Source organism: Vigna radiata, chromosome 4 (assembly GCF_000741045.1).
Source record: "Vigna radiata var. radiata cultivar VC1973A chromosome 4, Vradiata_ver6, whole genome shotgun sequence".
Lineage (NCBI taxonomy): Eukaryota > Viridiplantae > Streptophyta > Magnoliopsida > Fabales > Fabaceae > Vigna > Vigna radiata.
Genome location: NC_028354.1, coordinates 17,681,782 through 17,697,171, shown reverse-complemented (window position 1 = coordinate 17,697,171; position 15,390 = coordinate 17,681,782). Strand labels below are relative to the sequence as shown.

General features: G+C 33.7%; 3 protein-coding genes across 6 annotated transcripts; 1 reads left to right on the top strand and 2 right to left on the bottom strand.

Annotated features, from left to right (window-relative positions):
• Nucleotides 1-414: 414 nt before the first annotated feature.
• Nucleotides 415-8,352, bottom strand: LOC106759156 (CSC1-like protein HYP1). 3 transcript variants are annotated; one of them, XM_022780012.1, is made up of 12 exons: nt 8,183-8,352; nt 7,624-7,685; nt 6,489-6,838; nt 5,938-6,087; nt 5,238-5,301; nt 4,919-5,128; nt 4,135-4,323; nt 3,597-3,895; nt 2,596-2,872; nt 2,135-2,413; nt 1,184-1,417; nt 415-728 (listed from the first exon to the last, which is right to left on the bottom strand). In XM_022780012.1, exons 3-12 carry the CDS (start codon nt 6,767-6,769, stop codon nt 564-566), a joined length of 2,148 nt encoding a protein of 715 aa, XP_022635733.1. In that variant the 5' UTR covers nt 6,770-6,838; nt 7,624-7,685; nt 8,183-8,352; the 3' UTR covers nt 415-563. The 3 variants fall into 3 exon arrangements, with proteins under 3 accessions (XP_022635733.1, XP_022635732.1, XP_014497655.1); XM_022780011.1 differs by lacking the exon at nt 8,183-8,352 and adding an exon at nt 8,021-8,127 and having other exon boundaries at nt 7,624-7,701; XM_014642169.2 differs by lacking the exon at nt 8,183-8,352 and having other exon boundaries at nt 7,624-7,938.
• A 440-nt stretch (nt 8,353-8,792) lies between these two features.
• Nucleotides 8,793-11,346, top strand: LOC106759075 (vesicle transport v-SNARE 11). 2 transcript variants are annotated; one of them, XM_014642086.2, is made up of 6 exons: nt 8,793-8,905; nt 9,064-9,169; nt 9,925-9,983; nt 10,082-10,270; nt 10,581-10,751; nt 10,953-11,346. In XM_014642086.2, the coding sequence occupies exons 2-6, from the start codon at nt 9,076-9,078 to the stop codon at nt 11,100-11,102; spliced, it is 663 nt and encodes a 220-aa protein (XP_014497572.1). In that variant the 5' UTR covers nt 8,793-8,905; nt 9,064-9,075; the 3' UTR covers nt 11,103-11,346. The 2 variants fall into 2 exon arrangements, with proteins under 2 accessions (XP_014497572.1, XP_022635731.1); XM_022780010.1 differs by having other exon boundaries at nt 8,859-8,905; nt 8,984-9,169.
• A 209-nt stretch (nt 11,347-11,555) lies between these two features.
• Nucleotides 11,556-15,081, bottom strand: LOC106759333 (pectinesterase 31). The gene is made up of 6 exons (XM_014642462.2): nt 14,655-15,081; nt 14,309-14,413; nt 13,828-13,905; nt 13,317-13,504; nt 12,308-12,481; nt 11,556-12,049 (listed from the first exon to the last, which is right to left on the bottom strand). Exons 1-6 carry the CDS (start codon nt 14,895-14,897, stop codon nt 11,887-11,889), a joined length of 951 nt encoding a protein of 316 aa, XP_014497948.1. The 5' UTR covers nt 14,898-15,081; the 3' UTR covers nt 11,556-11,886.
• Between the last annotated feature and the right edge of the window lie 309 nt (nt 15,082-15,390).

Sequence of the window (15,390 nt, the reverse complement as noted above, 5' to 3'; positions counted from 1 at the left end):
ACACCATATTGTTAACTTTAGAATTAAATGATCATAGACAATGGAAAAGAGTTGTTTCCTTACATCATGCAATCGCAAATCACAAATTTATCATGCTGGTTTGCAATTAATTAATGGCATATAAATACTATTTTACACCGTCGCTTTATAGTTATTCCTGATAATATTTTATATGCAACAACAAAAAAATAGACTAAATTATGTTTTTCAAACCTATAATTATTTTAAGCATAAATTAATTTACATAAACTCTCATACTAGTTTCTTCAAAAGCTAATATTTAACTTACACAATAACGAAGGAATGAAAAATTATGCAAAAACTAATTTTAGTTAATGAGCAGCATTTTTTTGTTTCCAAGTATTGTGTAGAAACAAGTTTATCCAAAATGAGTGGCAACAATATTTAATGCAAATATCAAGAGGACATAAGAAACTTACACAAGATAATCAAATATAAATTCAAAGTCAGAAGATGAAGGTACATTGTCTTAGCATAACAAACCATCTGTTAAACTCTACAATGTTACTTACAAGTGAAGCCATAAGAAGCTAATTATGAACTTAAACTTTTGATTTATTGAGTAGAGGAAGCCAGGGGCTATTAACACTTCTTCCTGAATATTTGATTGGCATCAAAGCTGGATCATTATATGCACTGGCCAACTTATCATAAAATTCAGACATGTTAGGGTCATTTTGATCTTCTCTGTCCTTCTTGATCAAACACTGCATGCAGGACACTTTGCTTCATCAGATTGCAAAAAGGCCAAAAGAAAAAAAGGAAAAACAACTCAATTAAAAAAGGACAATCAGCTGTAAGTTACTTCAAAGCAGAAGGAAATGCTATAATCATATTAGCAACATGTGTTTCTCTACACTGGAAACAGTTCCTCATGAATTGTTACAATTTTGGTCAAGCCAACCCAATAACCAACACAAGAATTACAATAAGACATTATAAGGTGACTTTTATGATGCAAGTGAAAAACTAGCAGCCAGGTTTGCTGAATGAATAGAGCCAAGACAATGTTAACAATGAGAAGTTAAGTGCTTATCAGGGCATGCAAAAACTGCAGTAGCAATACTCATAACTTTGTAACTAAACAAGAAAAATGTATAGTAGACAAAGTAATCAACAAAAAAAGTTACAATAAATTAGAATGAGTTTTCAACCATCATACTTCGATAGGATAAGACTTGAAAATAGGAAAGAAGCGTTTCCGGCAATACTCATTGAATANAAGAGTNAGNATAGGAAGAGGCAGAATCAAAGCAGATGCAAGTGGAAGCTGCTTCTGCCCAAATATCCCAATTACTATAATATGCATCAGTATCAATGAAAANATTGTGTAGTTGTGCACTGTAGGCCAAAACTCTCCTCCAGTATGGTACTTTGCCACATAAACATTTAAGAGCTGTCACAGAAACAAAATTTAAGACATCATAAGAACTTTAGTAATCACATGGGAAACAAATGATTGACCCTATTTTGCCTCGGGAATCATATCAAATGAGAGAGAACCAAGACAAAAAGAAGTTAATTTAAGTTAATTGAAGCAACTATGAGCATTAGATGAAAACATTATTACAATTTTTTTCCAGCCTTTATGCAGTGGTGAATGAAAGGCTTGCTTGATAACACACGTATAGCACCTATAAAAACATTTTCTCATTGAAGAGTCTCTCAATAGAATTCCTTTCTTTTCTATTAATGAACTTAAATAATTAAGAAGTGTTCAAACAATAATAATTATTGATAGTTCTATTATAAAATATCTCCTTTTCTCTATTTTGCATTACGGCAAAACAGAATGAGCCTTTCATACTGATCTGCTGTGTAGTGTTCACAATGAAGAAAGTGAAATACAGTGACCAGGAATGAAAAAGACCAAAAGACAATCCAGAAACTGTCTAACAATTAAAGTTCAAAAGCATCGTGTTCAAAATTGCCAGAGTTAGACCATATGTGACAAGCTTTTATTGTGATAATTTGATAACACTTATATTTGCATCTCAAATCATTTGCAAAGTGATCACTTTTAATAAGGTAATATGCCAGCCATGCTATATTATACATGAAATAAGGAAGACAAGAGTATATGGAAAGAGGAAAACAAAAACAATTTGCAAACCTGGTTGCGATAAATGATGTATCCCAAACAAAAGTAGACTAAGAGAAATGGAAGTATTAGAGGAGCAAGGATGAAATATGTAACACCAAGAAGATCAAAGAAAAGAATCCTGGGAATTTCACTGTGGTAAGGAATTGATGGTGCCTCAAAATCATCTGTGTCGCTATCTCCATAAAAAATTACTTTAATATAGTTGTAAAGAAGTGGAATCAATTGAAAGAGTTCTGATGCTATGTTAGTCCATCCGAATGTCACAACATATGCTATGAAGAATGATGCCTGCACCAGACATGAAGTATAAATCATGAACATCTTATGCACAACATATGGAGCAGTTTCCTCACAGCATCAACAAATAATCATAAATTTTCATTTGAAGGAAAAGTATTCCCTCGATATGGTGAGATCTATAGATAATATTTCAGAATTCTGTGAGTTGTGAAACCAGTAATTGTTCTGACCTGTGCTGGTACAGCTTCAGCTAGTACTCTGGGAAACTCTTTAGGCTCAAGAAAAACCGTCAATCGATAGAAAGCTGACCCTGATAATACATTTGCAAAGAAAATGTTCCATATAGTAAACCATAACACTTTAGTGCATGCACTTTTTTGTATTTGACTCCATGATATGTATCCTTGCAAAGATGAAAGCATAATCATAATAGGTGGCACAACGGACAGAAACATCTGAAGAATCAGAATGGGAAGGTATCCTGTTATAACTTGGCTGACAACTGCCCTGCAACAAGCAAACACAGGAAGCTCTACTTTAGTTGCCATTCCAAACTCTTACTATTTCTGATCCAAAAAGTATAACATTGCTGCAACTTACAAGCTGTCAAAGTGGATTCAAAATTCTTAAAATTACATAATACATCTAATTTTGCAACTCGGTACACCCACCAATACTGGTTCACCAAATCTACCTATCTAATCCAATTAGCCTGCATATGTTCTACATTCTATCTCATAAAAACTGCACAAGTAGGAGAAATTAGAAGTACACAGCACAAAAATGAAAATAAGAAATGTATCATTTTCATTTTCCTGTATAAAACAAGAAAAAAATAGTTGATGGAAAAAGAAAAAAATCAAAGAGAGGGAGAGGAATTAGATAACTTCCTTTCGAAGTCAGAGCAAATAATGAAAAACAGAAAAAATTAAAAAAAAAATGCAACAGCTCAGAATACTAGTCAAGCCAACTGACATAATGCAACCAAAAGCTATGAACAAAATGTAACCCTTGTGAGTATCATTTGAAGACCCTCAATTAAAAAACACACAGAAAACAATCAAGAGGATAGAAAATCAAGTCTTTCCCAAAGATGTGTACTTAAATTGGGCAGAAAATATTTCCCATTTCTCATGTAATGCAATGCACAAACGTTTATATATTTTATCTGATTATATAGCGTGCGTAAGTAGGGAAAGGAAAAGTATAATGGGTAACATTTCCTACTTACATTCTCAATATGTTTTTCAGAGCAGGGAACATGGTTTCCAACTGATCAAGATGGGTAAGGCCTTGTACTAGAGCAACTGGGATTAAAAATAGCATTGTAAGAACATTGCAGGCAACAAAAGCCACCAGCTTGCTGATCCATCTTCTAATGAATGTGACAGAAAAGAAAGGCCAATAAACATCTTGAGGCTCCGGAGCTTGCTCAGTAATCCAGTGTGTGGGGTTGACACTTTCTTGAATGTTTAGAGCTATTGCAGCACCAAATCGTGACTTAAATGTGACAAAGGCAGCTGGAACTTCCTTTTAAATTGAAAATAGTTGTTAAACAAGTGCATATATTATACATTCAATTTAACCATGAAACACTGTATCTACTGCTGGATGGAATATTCATATACAAAAGCTTTTCACAAAGGATATCTACTACTCAACCGATAAGTTAAAGAGAAATCAAAGGTTAATCAAAAGCAAAACAAAACCTGATTACATGAGTCACATTAGTCCTGAAGGTTATTAGTAGACATGATAGATTAATTTACCTTTCCTGCCAATGAACACTGTTCTATTCTCACATTGTCCGCAATGTCTCCTAATGTCTTTTCATAATGATCTAACATATCAACTTTATGACCAAAAAGTCCCAAACATCCATCACGCCTTTGCCGTTGAGGAGTGTTGTCTTTATTCTTCAGGTGGGTAAGCCTTTTGTACAGTCTCTCTGCATCTGTCTGTCAGGAATATAGTTTAATCAGAAGATTATAATATAGACCCATAGGCAATATAGAAAAAACGAACTGAAGTTAGATACAACTATACATTTCTAAGGGCATACACACTTTGGTTGCCTATTCCTATTGAAGATCTCTAAGAAGTTCAAAACTTCACAGTAAAAAATATTTAAATCCAAACCCACCACCATCCCTCTGCCTCCAAAAAAGAGATGATTTTTGGCCTATAAGTGGCTTTGAACTCATTGGTGTTCACAAGAAGTTTAAAATGGTATGAACTCACTAGCTGTTCTTTTTATCCGTTTTTTATGTTCTATTGTTTTCTTTTAATAGGAATTTTCCTTATTTCATAATGGATTGTAGATATTGAGAATACATATATAGGATCAAGAATTTGAGACACTATAACCTATGTAGTACGGATACTAACATGGACATTGGACACAGACACTTTGACATAACATGCCGATATGTGTCGGACACGGGGTGGTGCATCCGAGCTTCATTGACTATAACAGAAAACTAAAAAAGGAAAAATTAAGCAAATGTCAAGAGAAAATATTTAAACCGACTAAAACTCCATGAAACTGCTTACAAGTAGAATTTGAAGTTTACTGCTTCTACGAACAACCTCATGTGAATGATAAGTAGAAGGATGATACTCCTGGAAGAACTGCTCAACAATATCGGTGCAATTGCTTCCAACTGGAACAGGAATACCTCTTACTAATATACTAAAGTGATGAGGCTCATGCTTGGATGAATAGAAACAAGCAATTCTTTTTGATGAAATATACTCATACTCCTGAATATGGCAAAAGCATCAAGCATGAAATTCAATCACTATCTTGTCATTTAGCAAAACTGGAAAAATCTTGTGAATTTATAAAACAATTTGAACAAAAACTACTTACATAATAAAGAAGAATGCAGACAACTCCAGTGAAGACATATACGGCACAAAAGTGGATCCATAACCTTGCGAAAGGCCAAATCTAGCGATCAGAGTTACCATGTTATGATATAGATAAAAAGTCATTAACACTCGTGAGGAAATCTTTTCATTCTCACAAATGGTGTAATTACAACAAACAAATAGATTTTTGTCCTAAGTGCTAGGATGGACTTGCATATTTTGGGAATAAAAATGGTAATTAAAAACCAAAACTAGCCAACATAAATGCATGACAGTTTGTAAATCAGTCGTGATCAGAACTTCCTCCTCCATTCATACAAGGAACATAGTAATAAGATAGAGATTTGAAACCACAATGGTATACCTTTAATGAAGAAATGAAAAAGGGAATGAGAGGCTAACTACTGAATGCAGCCAGCAATGTCGTTCAATAACATAAAAATAGGCACAAAAATGGAGAGGTGAACCATCTAGTAATATGTCATAATACTACATGATAAAAGCTTTAAAATGTAATAAGGATGACACTGACATACCTAGAAGTTTTCCCCTTCCAGCGTTTAGTGATAATATGAATGGATCAATCCCAATTTCTTATAAAGATTTCTTTCTAACACTTTATAGCTAAAACAGATTTAATAAATAAATAATCAAGTCCCAAATTAGAGGAGAAAAGCATCTGGATCAATAATATTCACCTGTGTGAACCATTGTTAACATTAGAAATGCTGAAGGAATCCAAAGACCTGTTTTGAAAATCAGAGTCATCACGAAGCTGACTCCCCATACAATTAATTGGAAGAAGAATGAGTAGCCCCACAATTCCACCAAAAGTAAATATTTTTAAACTGGACAATATACAAAGAGGAAAACATTAGTAAGCAAAAAACGTGATCCCTTCAAAAACATACAACATGGTGACAGAAAATTGAAACACCAATATATATTTTAAAGAAATGTTGATATAAAAGTAGTCAGAGACACAGTGATCACTAATAAAATTTAGTCTGAGTTAACTAATGAATACACATTTGAATCAAATTTACTGCAACAATGGGAATCCAGTTCATATGCAGAGACCACATATACATGTTTTTACCTTTATGTATAAACATAGATAAGTTACACTCATGATGTAGGAATGTATATCAAAATTAGTGAAAGAGGCTTCATTAGCTAATATAATGAGTTTTAACAAAATGACATGATAGTTCTTTAAATCTAGAATCCATGGAGTAATTTAAATCACCTGAAGACAAATATGCGCATAAAGACAAAAGCGTCTAAGCCTGCAGTTGATAAAAATTCTTCTTCAGAGGTCTCCCAGGCTTTTATTACCCAATCAGTAGTAGCTAATAAACATTCCAAGTTAGATTGACCACCCTCTTCACGTTTTCTTTCAGAAACTAAGCGTGGAGCATAGACGGTAAGATTACAAGGTTGTTTTCTCAATATAGAGTAGAGGGTGAAAAATATAAAACATAGCCCAAGGTTAATTCCAACCGAAGTTAGAAGAGCAGAAAGAATCATTATTGAAATCTGCTTCAAAACCAGCACATCAACTCTGTGCAACTGACAACAGAACAGAAGTCCTGACTCCTGAAATCAAATAAATGGAACTCTCAATAGTCTCTTTGAACAAATCCAATCTGGCAAAGTGAAATACAAGAGGACAAAATCACCTCAAAAAATAAGCACAAAAGAAAAACTTTCACTTAAAATTTTTTTTAAGAAAATTGGCCATTCAAATGCACTATGAGCTGGAGGATATTGAGCTTTCCACACAAAACTCGGTGATCTAAAATATTCTTATCAGAATGTATGTAATTTTGCATTTCAGTAAATCTAGAATGGCTGTCTTGACATTCTCAGTCTTCATATGTTATACATTGAGGATAAACAAAGTGCATTTTCTTTCTGCTGTTAACACTTAGATAGTGGAAAACGTTATGATGGTATAGATGAAGTTTTAGACTTTCAAAAGTTAAGTATTTTATAGCCTTGGTGTTTATACTAATGTTTGGTGATATCATGTAAGCTAATTATGCAAGGTCAAAATAGAGTGTATAAGTGGAAGGAAACCTTCTCCTCTACTCAAATTCAAATAATGTTCTTATATTGTTTCAGCCAGTAAAAACAACATCACAATGATACAACCATAACAACAACAATATTAACATAAACTCAATGTCTTAAGGTTTTGAATAAAAAGTGATATCAATTTCTCATGTGGATTAAACTCATGTCAAACATATATACCGCAAGTGCAATGGACTGGTTAATAAACTTTACTGGTATCTTGCAACAATCGTAAGTTTAAAATCTAGAAACAAAAACTTGAGACATTCTAAGTCTACGCAAACACAGTGAGCATTATAGGTTACCTTGCCCCAAGAAGAAAGTTTATCATTTCACAAACCCCAAGCGCTCCATTAAGGCTAGAAATCTGTGTCAAATGCAGTCTTAAAAACTTTCTATTAGTTTACGCATCAATTAATTCAACATGAAGGTAGAACAGTATATGGTTGATACGAGATAGTGGCTTCAGATTTCAAAGGGTCTGTTAGATATATTAAAGTGTTACAAAGCAGATCTACATCAAAAACATCTCTTTGTACAATTTCTAACAGGACTTCCTATAACCATACATCATGCAAGGATATGTTGCGTTACAAATTTTTGTTAGATATGATAACCGATTAGGTAGATTTCACAATAAAACAAAGATATAATATATAGCCCAAATGATAGAAACTAAAGAGTTTGTGGAAAGAGAGAAACCTGGCTAGGAAGCAAAAGAGAGAAGCATCACTGAGTACAGTTGCGGGAAAGATTCATGATAAAAAAATTCATGATACAAATGCAAGGAAGGAATTTGTGTGTATGTGAATATGAACAACAACAGCAACAATATGGTACCCAAAGAAAAAGAAAATAAACTACCGATCAAGTTTGCTCTCCCGCCTTTTTTGGTGGCCAACATGAAACTCTACGTACATCCACGTGTCAATGCCTGGTTTGTTTGTTTCTGTTGGTTTCATGTATTTTTCTTGAACCCAAATGAGCATTGTTTCGATGCCTTTGAGATTGCGTGTTCACGAGGAAATACGAAAGTTCCTTAAAGCCATGCAATAGTGTTTTTGGAATAAGTTTAATATAATTAACAGTCATAATAATAAAAAATATTAATTATGCTTAATCCTTTTATGAAAAAAAAACATGTAAATTGATTCTAGGACGATAATGTAGGAACAACTCTCACGATTGATTATTATAAATATCAGTTGTTTATTTAAAGTTTTACAAAAGATGACGATGAAAATTCTCTCCAAAACATCCTCACTCATAACTACTCTCTTTAAGTCAAGATAACGGTTGAAATAATAATAATAATAATAATACTTTAATATTCAACAACAACAGTAATAATTTAACAATAAATAAGAATAATAAACCCATCAACTTGGTGTCACACAGATATCATACCATGACACATGTTATCTACACAAGTGTCCACGTAAACAATCCACGTCAGCCCCCAAACAAAATACATGCAGAGCTGCCACATCATCGTCGTCCTCTTCCCCTACATAAATAACCTTCTTCTTTTGTCATAAACCAAGACTCAGTTCCTTATTTTTGCGACATTTTCGACTCAAATTTCAGGTAACCTCTGCATGCATCCTCAATATCTTGTTCAGTTTAGTTAAGTAATTATTAGTGTTTTTTTTTTTTAACTGGAAGGTATCAGAAGGTTCTGAATTCTGCTTTTGTTTTCCAAATTGGAAAATTTTGGATAACACTGAAATTTGATTGTTCAAAAGAGGTTGAAGACAATGAGTGGTGAGTTTGAGGGGTACGAGCGCAAATACTGCCACCTTTCTGCAAAACTATCAAAAGCATGCATTGAAGCTGGTGCTATTAATGGAGGTACTCAATATTGCTTTTCATTTTTGCTACTTTGATTACATATTATCAAAGCACAATCTCTGTATCTGTCGGCATGATGTTTTCAAATTCAACTCAAATTTAAGTAATTGGCTTTAGAGAAAATTAAATTACAAATATATTTACTTCGTGGATCTTTTTTTGGTATAGATTTCTATTAGTGTGCTTTAACTATTATGACGAGTAAAAAAAAAGTGATTATTTAAGTATGATATCAATCTGAGTCTTGTAAGATGAAGAAAAAGAGATCTCCATTAAAGATCCACAGTTAACCTCTTTGATGGAAGAAGTTTCATTGAAAAATGAAACCATACTTCACTCACTTAAGAGATAATAAAAATCAAAGAAGGTTCCACATTCTAACATATGAAGTCTTAAAATTAATCATTTTGTCTCTTTCACTGCACTTATAGTCATGCTTTTGGATAATATATCTTCCTGCTGACTTGGATGGTAGCATTATCTTCAAGTCTTTCACCTTAGATTTGTTAAATGTTTATTTTCTTAAATTGGTGCTTATGATGTGTTAAAAAGTCATTCACGTTATATATATATATATATATATATATATATATATATATATATATANTATATATATATATATATATATATATATATATATATATATATATATATATATATATATATATACACACACACACACACACATATACATATTATATACATATTATATAATAGAGATTTTTTAAATTTGTATATTTCTGTTCAATTTGCAGAGCTAAAGAAACAAAAAGTTTCAGAAATAAAGGAGGGAATTGAGGAGGCAGAAGTTATGGTATCCTCTTCACTTTTTATTTTTTTGGTTGGTAAAGCTTCTTTTATTTCCTTTGTATTCTGGCTTTCTGATGTGTTGGTGCTATTATGAATTTGTAGATTCGAAAAATGGACCTTGAGGCAAGAAGTTTCCAGTCAGACTTTAAGGCTGTGCTTCTTGCTAAGGTGAGGGAGTACAAAGCAGATCTGAACAACATAAAAAGAGAAATGAAGAAAATTGTATCTGGTGTGTTAAACCCTTCTGCACGGGATGAGTTGTTAGAATCGAACATGGCAAATGTTATGAAGGTATATTTTTAAGTTAACATCTTTTACTGATGTTAAAGGGCAATCCACAGTCCTGTTTAACCAAGGCAACAATTCGGTCCTCCTTTTCCTTTGTAGTTATGTCAATGCAGTAATTGGTTACATTAATTTTTTTAGTCATCTTTACAGAAAAATGGTGATATTTTCAGTCCTTGAGTGGAAAATAACATTTTTAACTGGTTGATAAGTGATAGTAGATGTTGTGATTGATTAAAGGGATTCAATTTGAACACTTATGTTCATTGGAACGACGCTGCTAATCTGATACTTATTGCTGCTATGACTACAATAGGCCTCAGCTGATCACAGAGAAAGATTAATGACGTCAACACAAAGGTTGAACAAGTCTAGTGACGAAATCAAGGACAGTAGAAGAACAATGTTGGAGACAGAAGATCTGGGAGTTATGATTCTTCAAGATCTGCATTCCCAGAGACAAGCTCTGCTGCATGCACATGACACGGTAACTCTCTCCTGCTTGAACTTTTTTTGTGTTTTATTTTAGTTACAAGACGTTTTTCAAAATTTACGTTCATCTAGTGGTAAGTTACTTTGATCTGCAGAATTTATTTGGGTTGTACCCTTTAGAATTTTGAGCATTGCGAAACATCGCTTGTTAGAATTTATATACTTTCTGCTCTGATGGTTATATTCCCTCATGCAGCTTCATGGAGTGGATGATAACGTAGGCAAGAGCAAGAAAATTTTGTCTAACATATCAACAATGATGAACAGGAACAAGTGGATTTTCAGCACCGTTGTTGTGGTCCTGATAGTTGTTATCACCTTGATTCTGTATTTCAAGCTTTCTTAATAGCCACTACCAGACCATTGCTCTTTTGATCATATACACAATCCATTCTCAATTTTCTATTACAAGTATATTGACAGTGGTAACGTAATGAACGTAGCATTGGTTGTAGAATGAAACCTTCGGGAAATGAGAAACTCCAAGAAAGGTGTTTCCCTTTGTTTCCTCGATTAATAAATGTGTTCTACTCTAGCTTTTTGTTTGTTACCAACAGAATTGTGAAAAATAATGAAGTTATTTCCGCCAACTTTCCTATTTTACAGCTTAATAATACAAATAGATATTATTACTTTGTGCTATTTAATTTGAGCCGAACAAGTAAAATAAGATGGAATAAATTAAAAAATTATCATGTATCAACTGATTAAAACTAACTGCAAATCAAGTTAAACCTTGCTAACTCAAGTAGTACTTCATCCACCCAATGTACTGACCAGATAATCATCCAAACTCAAATAACCGTTATGTGTGCTATTTTGAATTGATTTTGCAAAATATTTAAAAATCAACTCAATCTTAGTCCCAAGAACGAAGTCCTACAATGGAAACCACTAAATCACATCTATATTTTGGATATGAAGGACTATTCTATTTATTACACATTCACAAAAAGTTTTAATTAAGGAAATATAACCTCGTGGGAGGTTTCATACGGAAAACGCATCATCTATCACGTCACAGGGATGCAAACAAGGCATATTTTCTTAAGCGAACAAACACAATGTTTTATGCTTGTAAACTATGTATGGCTGTTTGGAACATTCTCATCAAGGGTCCTTAATAATGTTCATGCAGAATACGGAATCCTGAGGGCCATCCTTTGAGCAAGCCAAGGTTTCTCTGGTTCGGGATCGATGAAAGGATGCGTGACGAACTGCATAGCTTCTTCATCCACCAATTCTCTACACCATATTACTCGCTTCGATGGACAGCAACCAGGTCCAAAACACCTACAGTTATGATAAAATTACTTCAGACTTTAACTCAGCAAGCACATTTTGCATTTAAGGCAAGTAAAAAATGTTTCCATCAGCATATTCATGGTGTCAGCATAACACATCATAATCTTTATTCAAATCAAACTCCTTAACATGAACAGTTCACTAGCTCAGTATGAGATTTCTACATTATAACTGTTGCAGAATTCTAGAGCTCTTTGATACGCTGCAAAGCATAAACAATGTAAAATGGAATGTGACATGAGCTACCTGTATTCATAAAAGCAAGCACTTCTCTCGTTCTCCATGTTCCCCCAGTTATCCCAGCCAACATGTCTTATACACTGATCCATGTAAGTGTATGCAAAGACCACCCTTCCAAAAGGGCCCCACGGTCGTCCAAGATATGCATACGATTTTCCTCCATTACCTGTGATAATGCATCTGCAATGGCACCAAAGACCACTCGGGTAAAATACTTAGGAACCAAATTTTACTTGTGTGTGGGTGTGTATCTTTGCACAGTAACCAATAATTTTAGAAGGCTTAAAAGTGAACGCACGAGTTAGTATTGTTTGATCGTGAAGAATTTGTCAAATGGTGACTAACAAGACATCAATGACCCTGTCTTTCACAGGGGTCTATCTCCTTAGGTTTAAGATTTTAAAAGGAATGGTTTAACTCATAAGGTTTAAGTTGTCCTTTTAAGCATTTTAACTCATAAGTCAGTATCATTTCTGCCTTGTTGTTTCTATAAATCTACGTAACTGCATTCTACTGTTAAAGGTTGGAAGTCCTGTGAGACTTGGAACTTTACTCCATGAATACTTATTATGAACTATGATATTAATATATTTCATGTTCCCATATTTCTTTTACAACGGGTTTACAAATAAAATCATGCATGGCCAGTACTTTTTGTAAATCATTAGTTGTAGATATATGACCCTAATCCCATCACCAGATTTACCATTTCCAAAACTTTTTCCCTGAGTGTAGAGCCCAGTGTTGTTAGTGATTAAGGATGATACAATCGTTTCATATCATTTATTCACACGTGCAAGGTAAAGATAGTACAATAAGAGAAACTCGTTCATGCTAGCTTGCCATGGGTAGAGAATGAATTCTAGTAGTTTTGTATGGAGATTAGATATTAAAATTACACTTAGATAAGAACTAACTCCTTCCTCAGTGGACAGCTTAAGAACTTATAGAGACTAAAGCACAGTGATAGGGCGTATATAAGATTGTTGAAACTGGAAAGTAATCAGTTACACACCTTAAGAATACATAACCAGTTGTTTCCTGTGATGATTTTCTGCTCTGTGCAGTTATGAAGCCCTCAGACTTGCAGTGGATATGACAATGCTCCAAAAGTGCAGTGCTATTGCCAAAGATGAAGTCCACACTTCCTTCAATGTAACAATCTTTCAAATATTGTTTACCGTAATGTAAGTACAACGTGTCCTGCACCGTAATCATTGAAGAAATGTATCCACTCGTAACTTTGATAAAATATCACTACTAGTGAAAAAGAATCGGGGGACTGAACCTAAGACCAGATAGTCTACTGATAATAGTTCCAAGTTAATTTAACATACCTCTCTTTTCAAGAGAATGAGCCAGAAAAGTAACAATCATAACTTGCACAAGAACACATCCATCAAAGAAATCATTACTATAGGGTCTTCAAATTTTTTTAAGAAATTCAAGATACGTATATCACCAACACACAATGATGCTGTGAAGCCCCAAAGCTATATAAAATGACATCAAGATATTGAAGCTACCTGCCATCCAAGGAACCTACAATTGTAGAAGGCACATCGATCCGCTGTTACTCTAATTGCAACTGCTTGACCTGAGCCCTGTCCAAAAGAGAAGAAAAAGGAAGGAGCACTATATAAGGTCTGGCATAGTTTCTACCTAAATATATGTACTGTCTCCATTAAACTTATGAAGAAACAAATTGGGATATAGGTGTATAAAGCAATAATACTAGATCATCTAAAGAATCTACAACCAGATAATTGCCTACCAAACAACTAATGTCAAAGGATCTCAATTCTCTATCTTCAGCAATAAGTAGATCCAAAAATGAAAAGCGTCAATTTACCGGTATTCTTTCTATTAAATAAAGATTACATTTGTAAGTAAGACTATGACAGGCCATTTACATGTATCAACATGTCAAAAATTGACAAAGGTTAGGGTGGTACAATGAAAAAACTTGAAACCAGTGAGATTTTACCATAAAAGCAATGCCATTACCTTAGGGGCAGAATTCTCAAAAGTAATATTCTCAGCAATAAAGTCCTCCCCTTCCACAATGGTACTTCCACAACCGAAGGTCCCAGTTCCTATTATCCTCGCAGGCTGAAAAAATGCCAACAGAAAAATCTGACACATACCCACTAATTCAAATGATAAAAAACAAAAAATAAAAATGAACAATTTTGACTAACCCATTAGAATTGAGAAATGATCAAAACAAATTAACAATTTTGACAAACACCCAATAACCCAAACGAATGATAATATCATAAATATGAACAATTTTGATACATGCCCACAAGCCCATCTGAGGAAAATGTCGAAGAGAAGAAAAGATGCGTACTTGATGGTGATTGATTCCGGAGACAGTGTTGTTCCAGGTAAGCACAGTGTCCTCAGGGGACAGAGCAGCGAGAGTGATGAAATTCTTGGTCTTGGGGATGTACACCGGCTGCCGGTAGATTCCCGGCGAGACCCGAATCACCGTCCGGCGAATGTTGCCAAGCGGCACGGCGTCGATCGCCGCCTGCACCGTTAGGAAATCAGCGGTTCCGTCCTGTGAAACCGTGATTATGCACGCTGCCATTCTGTAGAGAGAGGGAAGAGAGATTTTGGTGACAAAGAAAACGCACGAAAGGTATGACTCACAACATCTCACAAGATGGAATAAGAATATAAGAATGTCGTAACGTTGTGTGTCATGTAACTGAGGAAACAAATGGAATGGTGAGTTAAAAATGAGTGAGTCAGTTAGGTATCAGCAGTTAACTCAGATTATGACAGACTCTTACTTCTATGCTTTACTCAATCTAATTTTTTGTCCATAGATTCTCCCGTGATTCATTTCTAGGAAAGGAACATCATTGAAGAATAAAAAAATACACATACATATATTTTTTAAATTTGTTTATTTATATCTACATCTAAATTCTAGTCTCCTGATTTTTAAATGTTATTCTTTAAATATTTTTTAATTAAAATTATTATTTTATCAATTTTTTTTAAAGATGATTTTTTAAATTTATGATCTTTTAAACTTAAGTATTTTTTCAATTATAAAGTTACTTTGGAAAATAAAT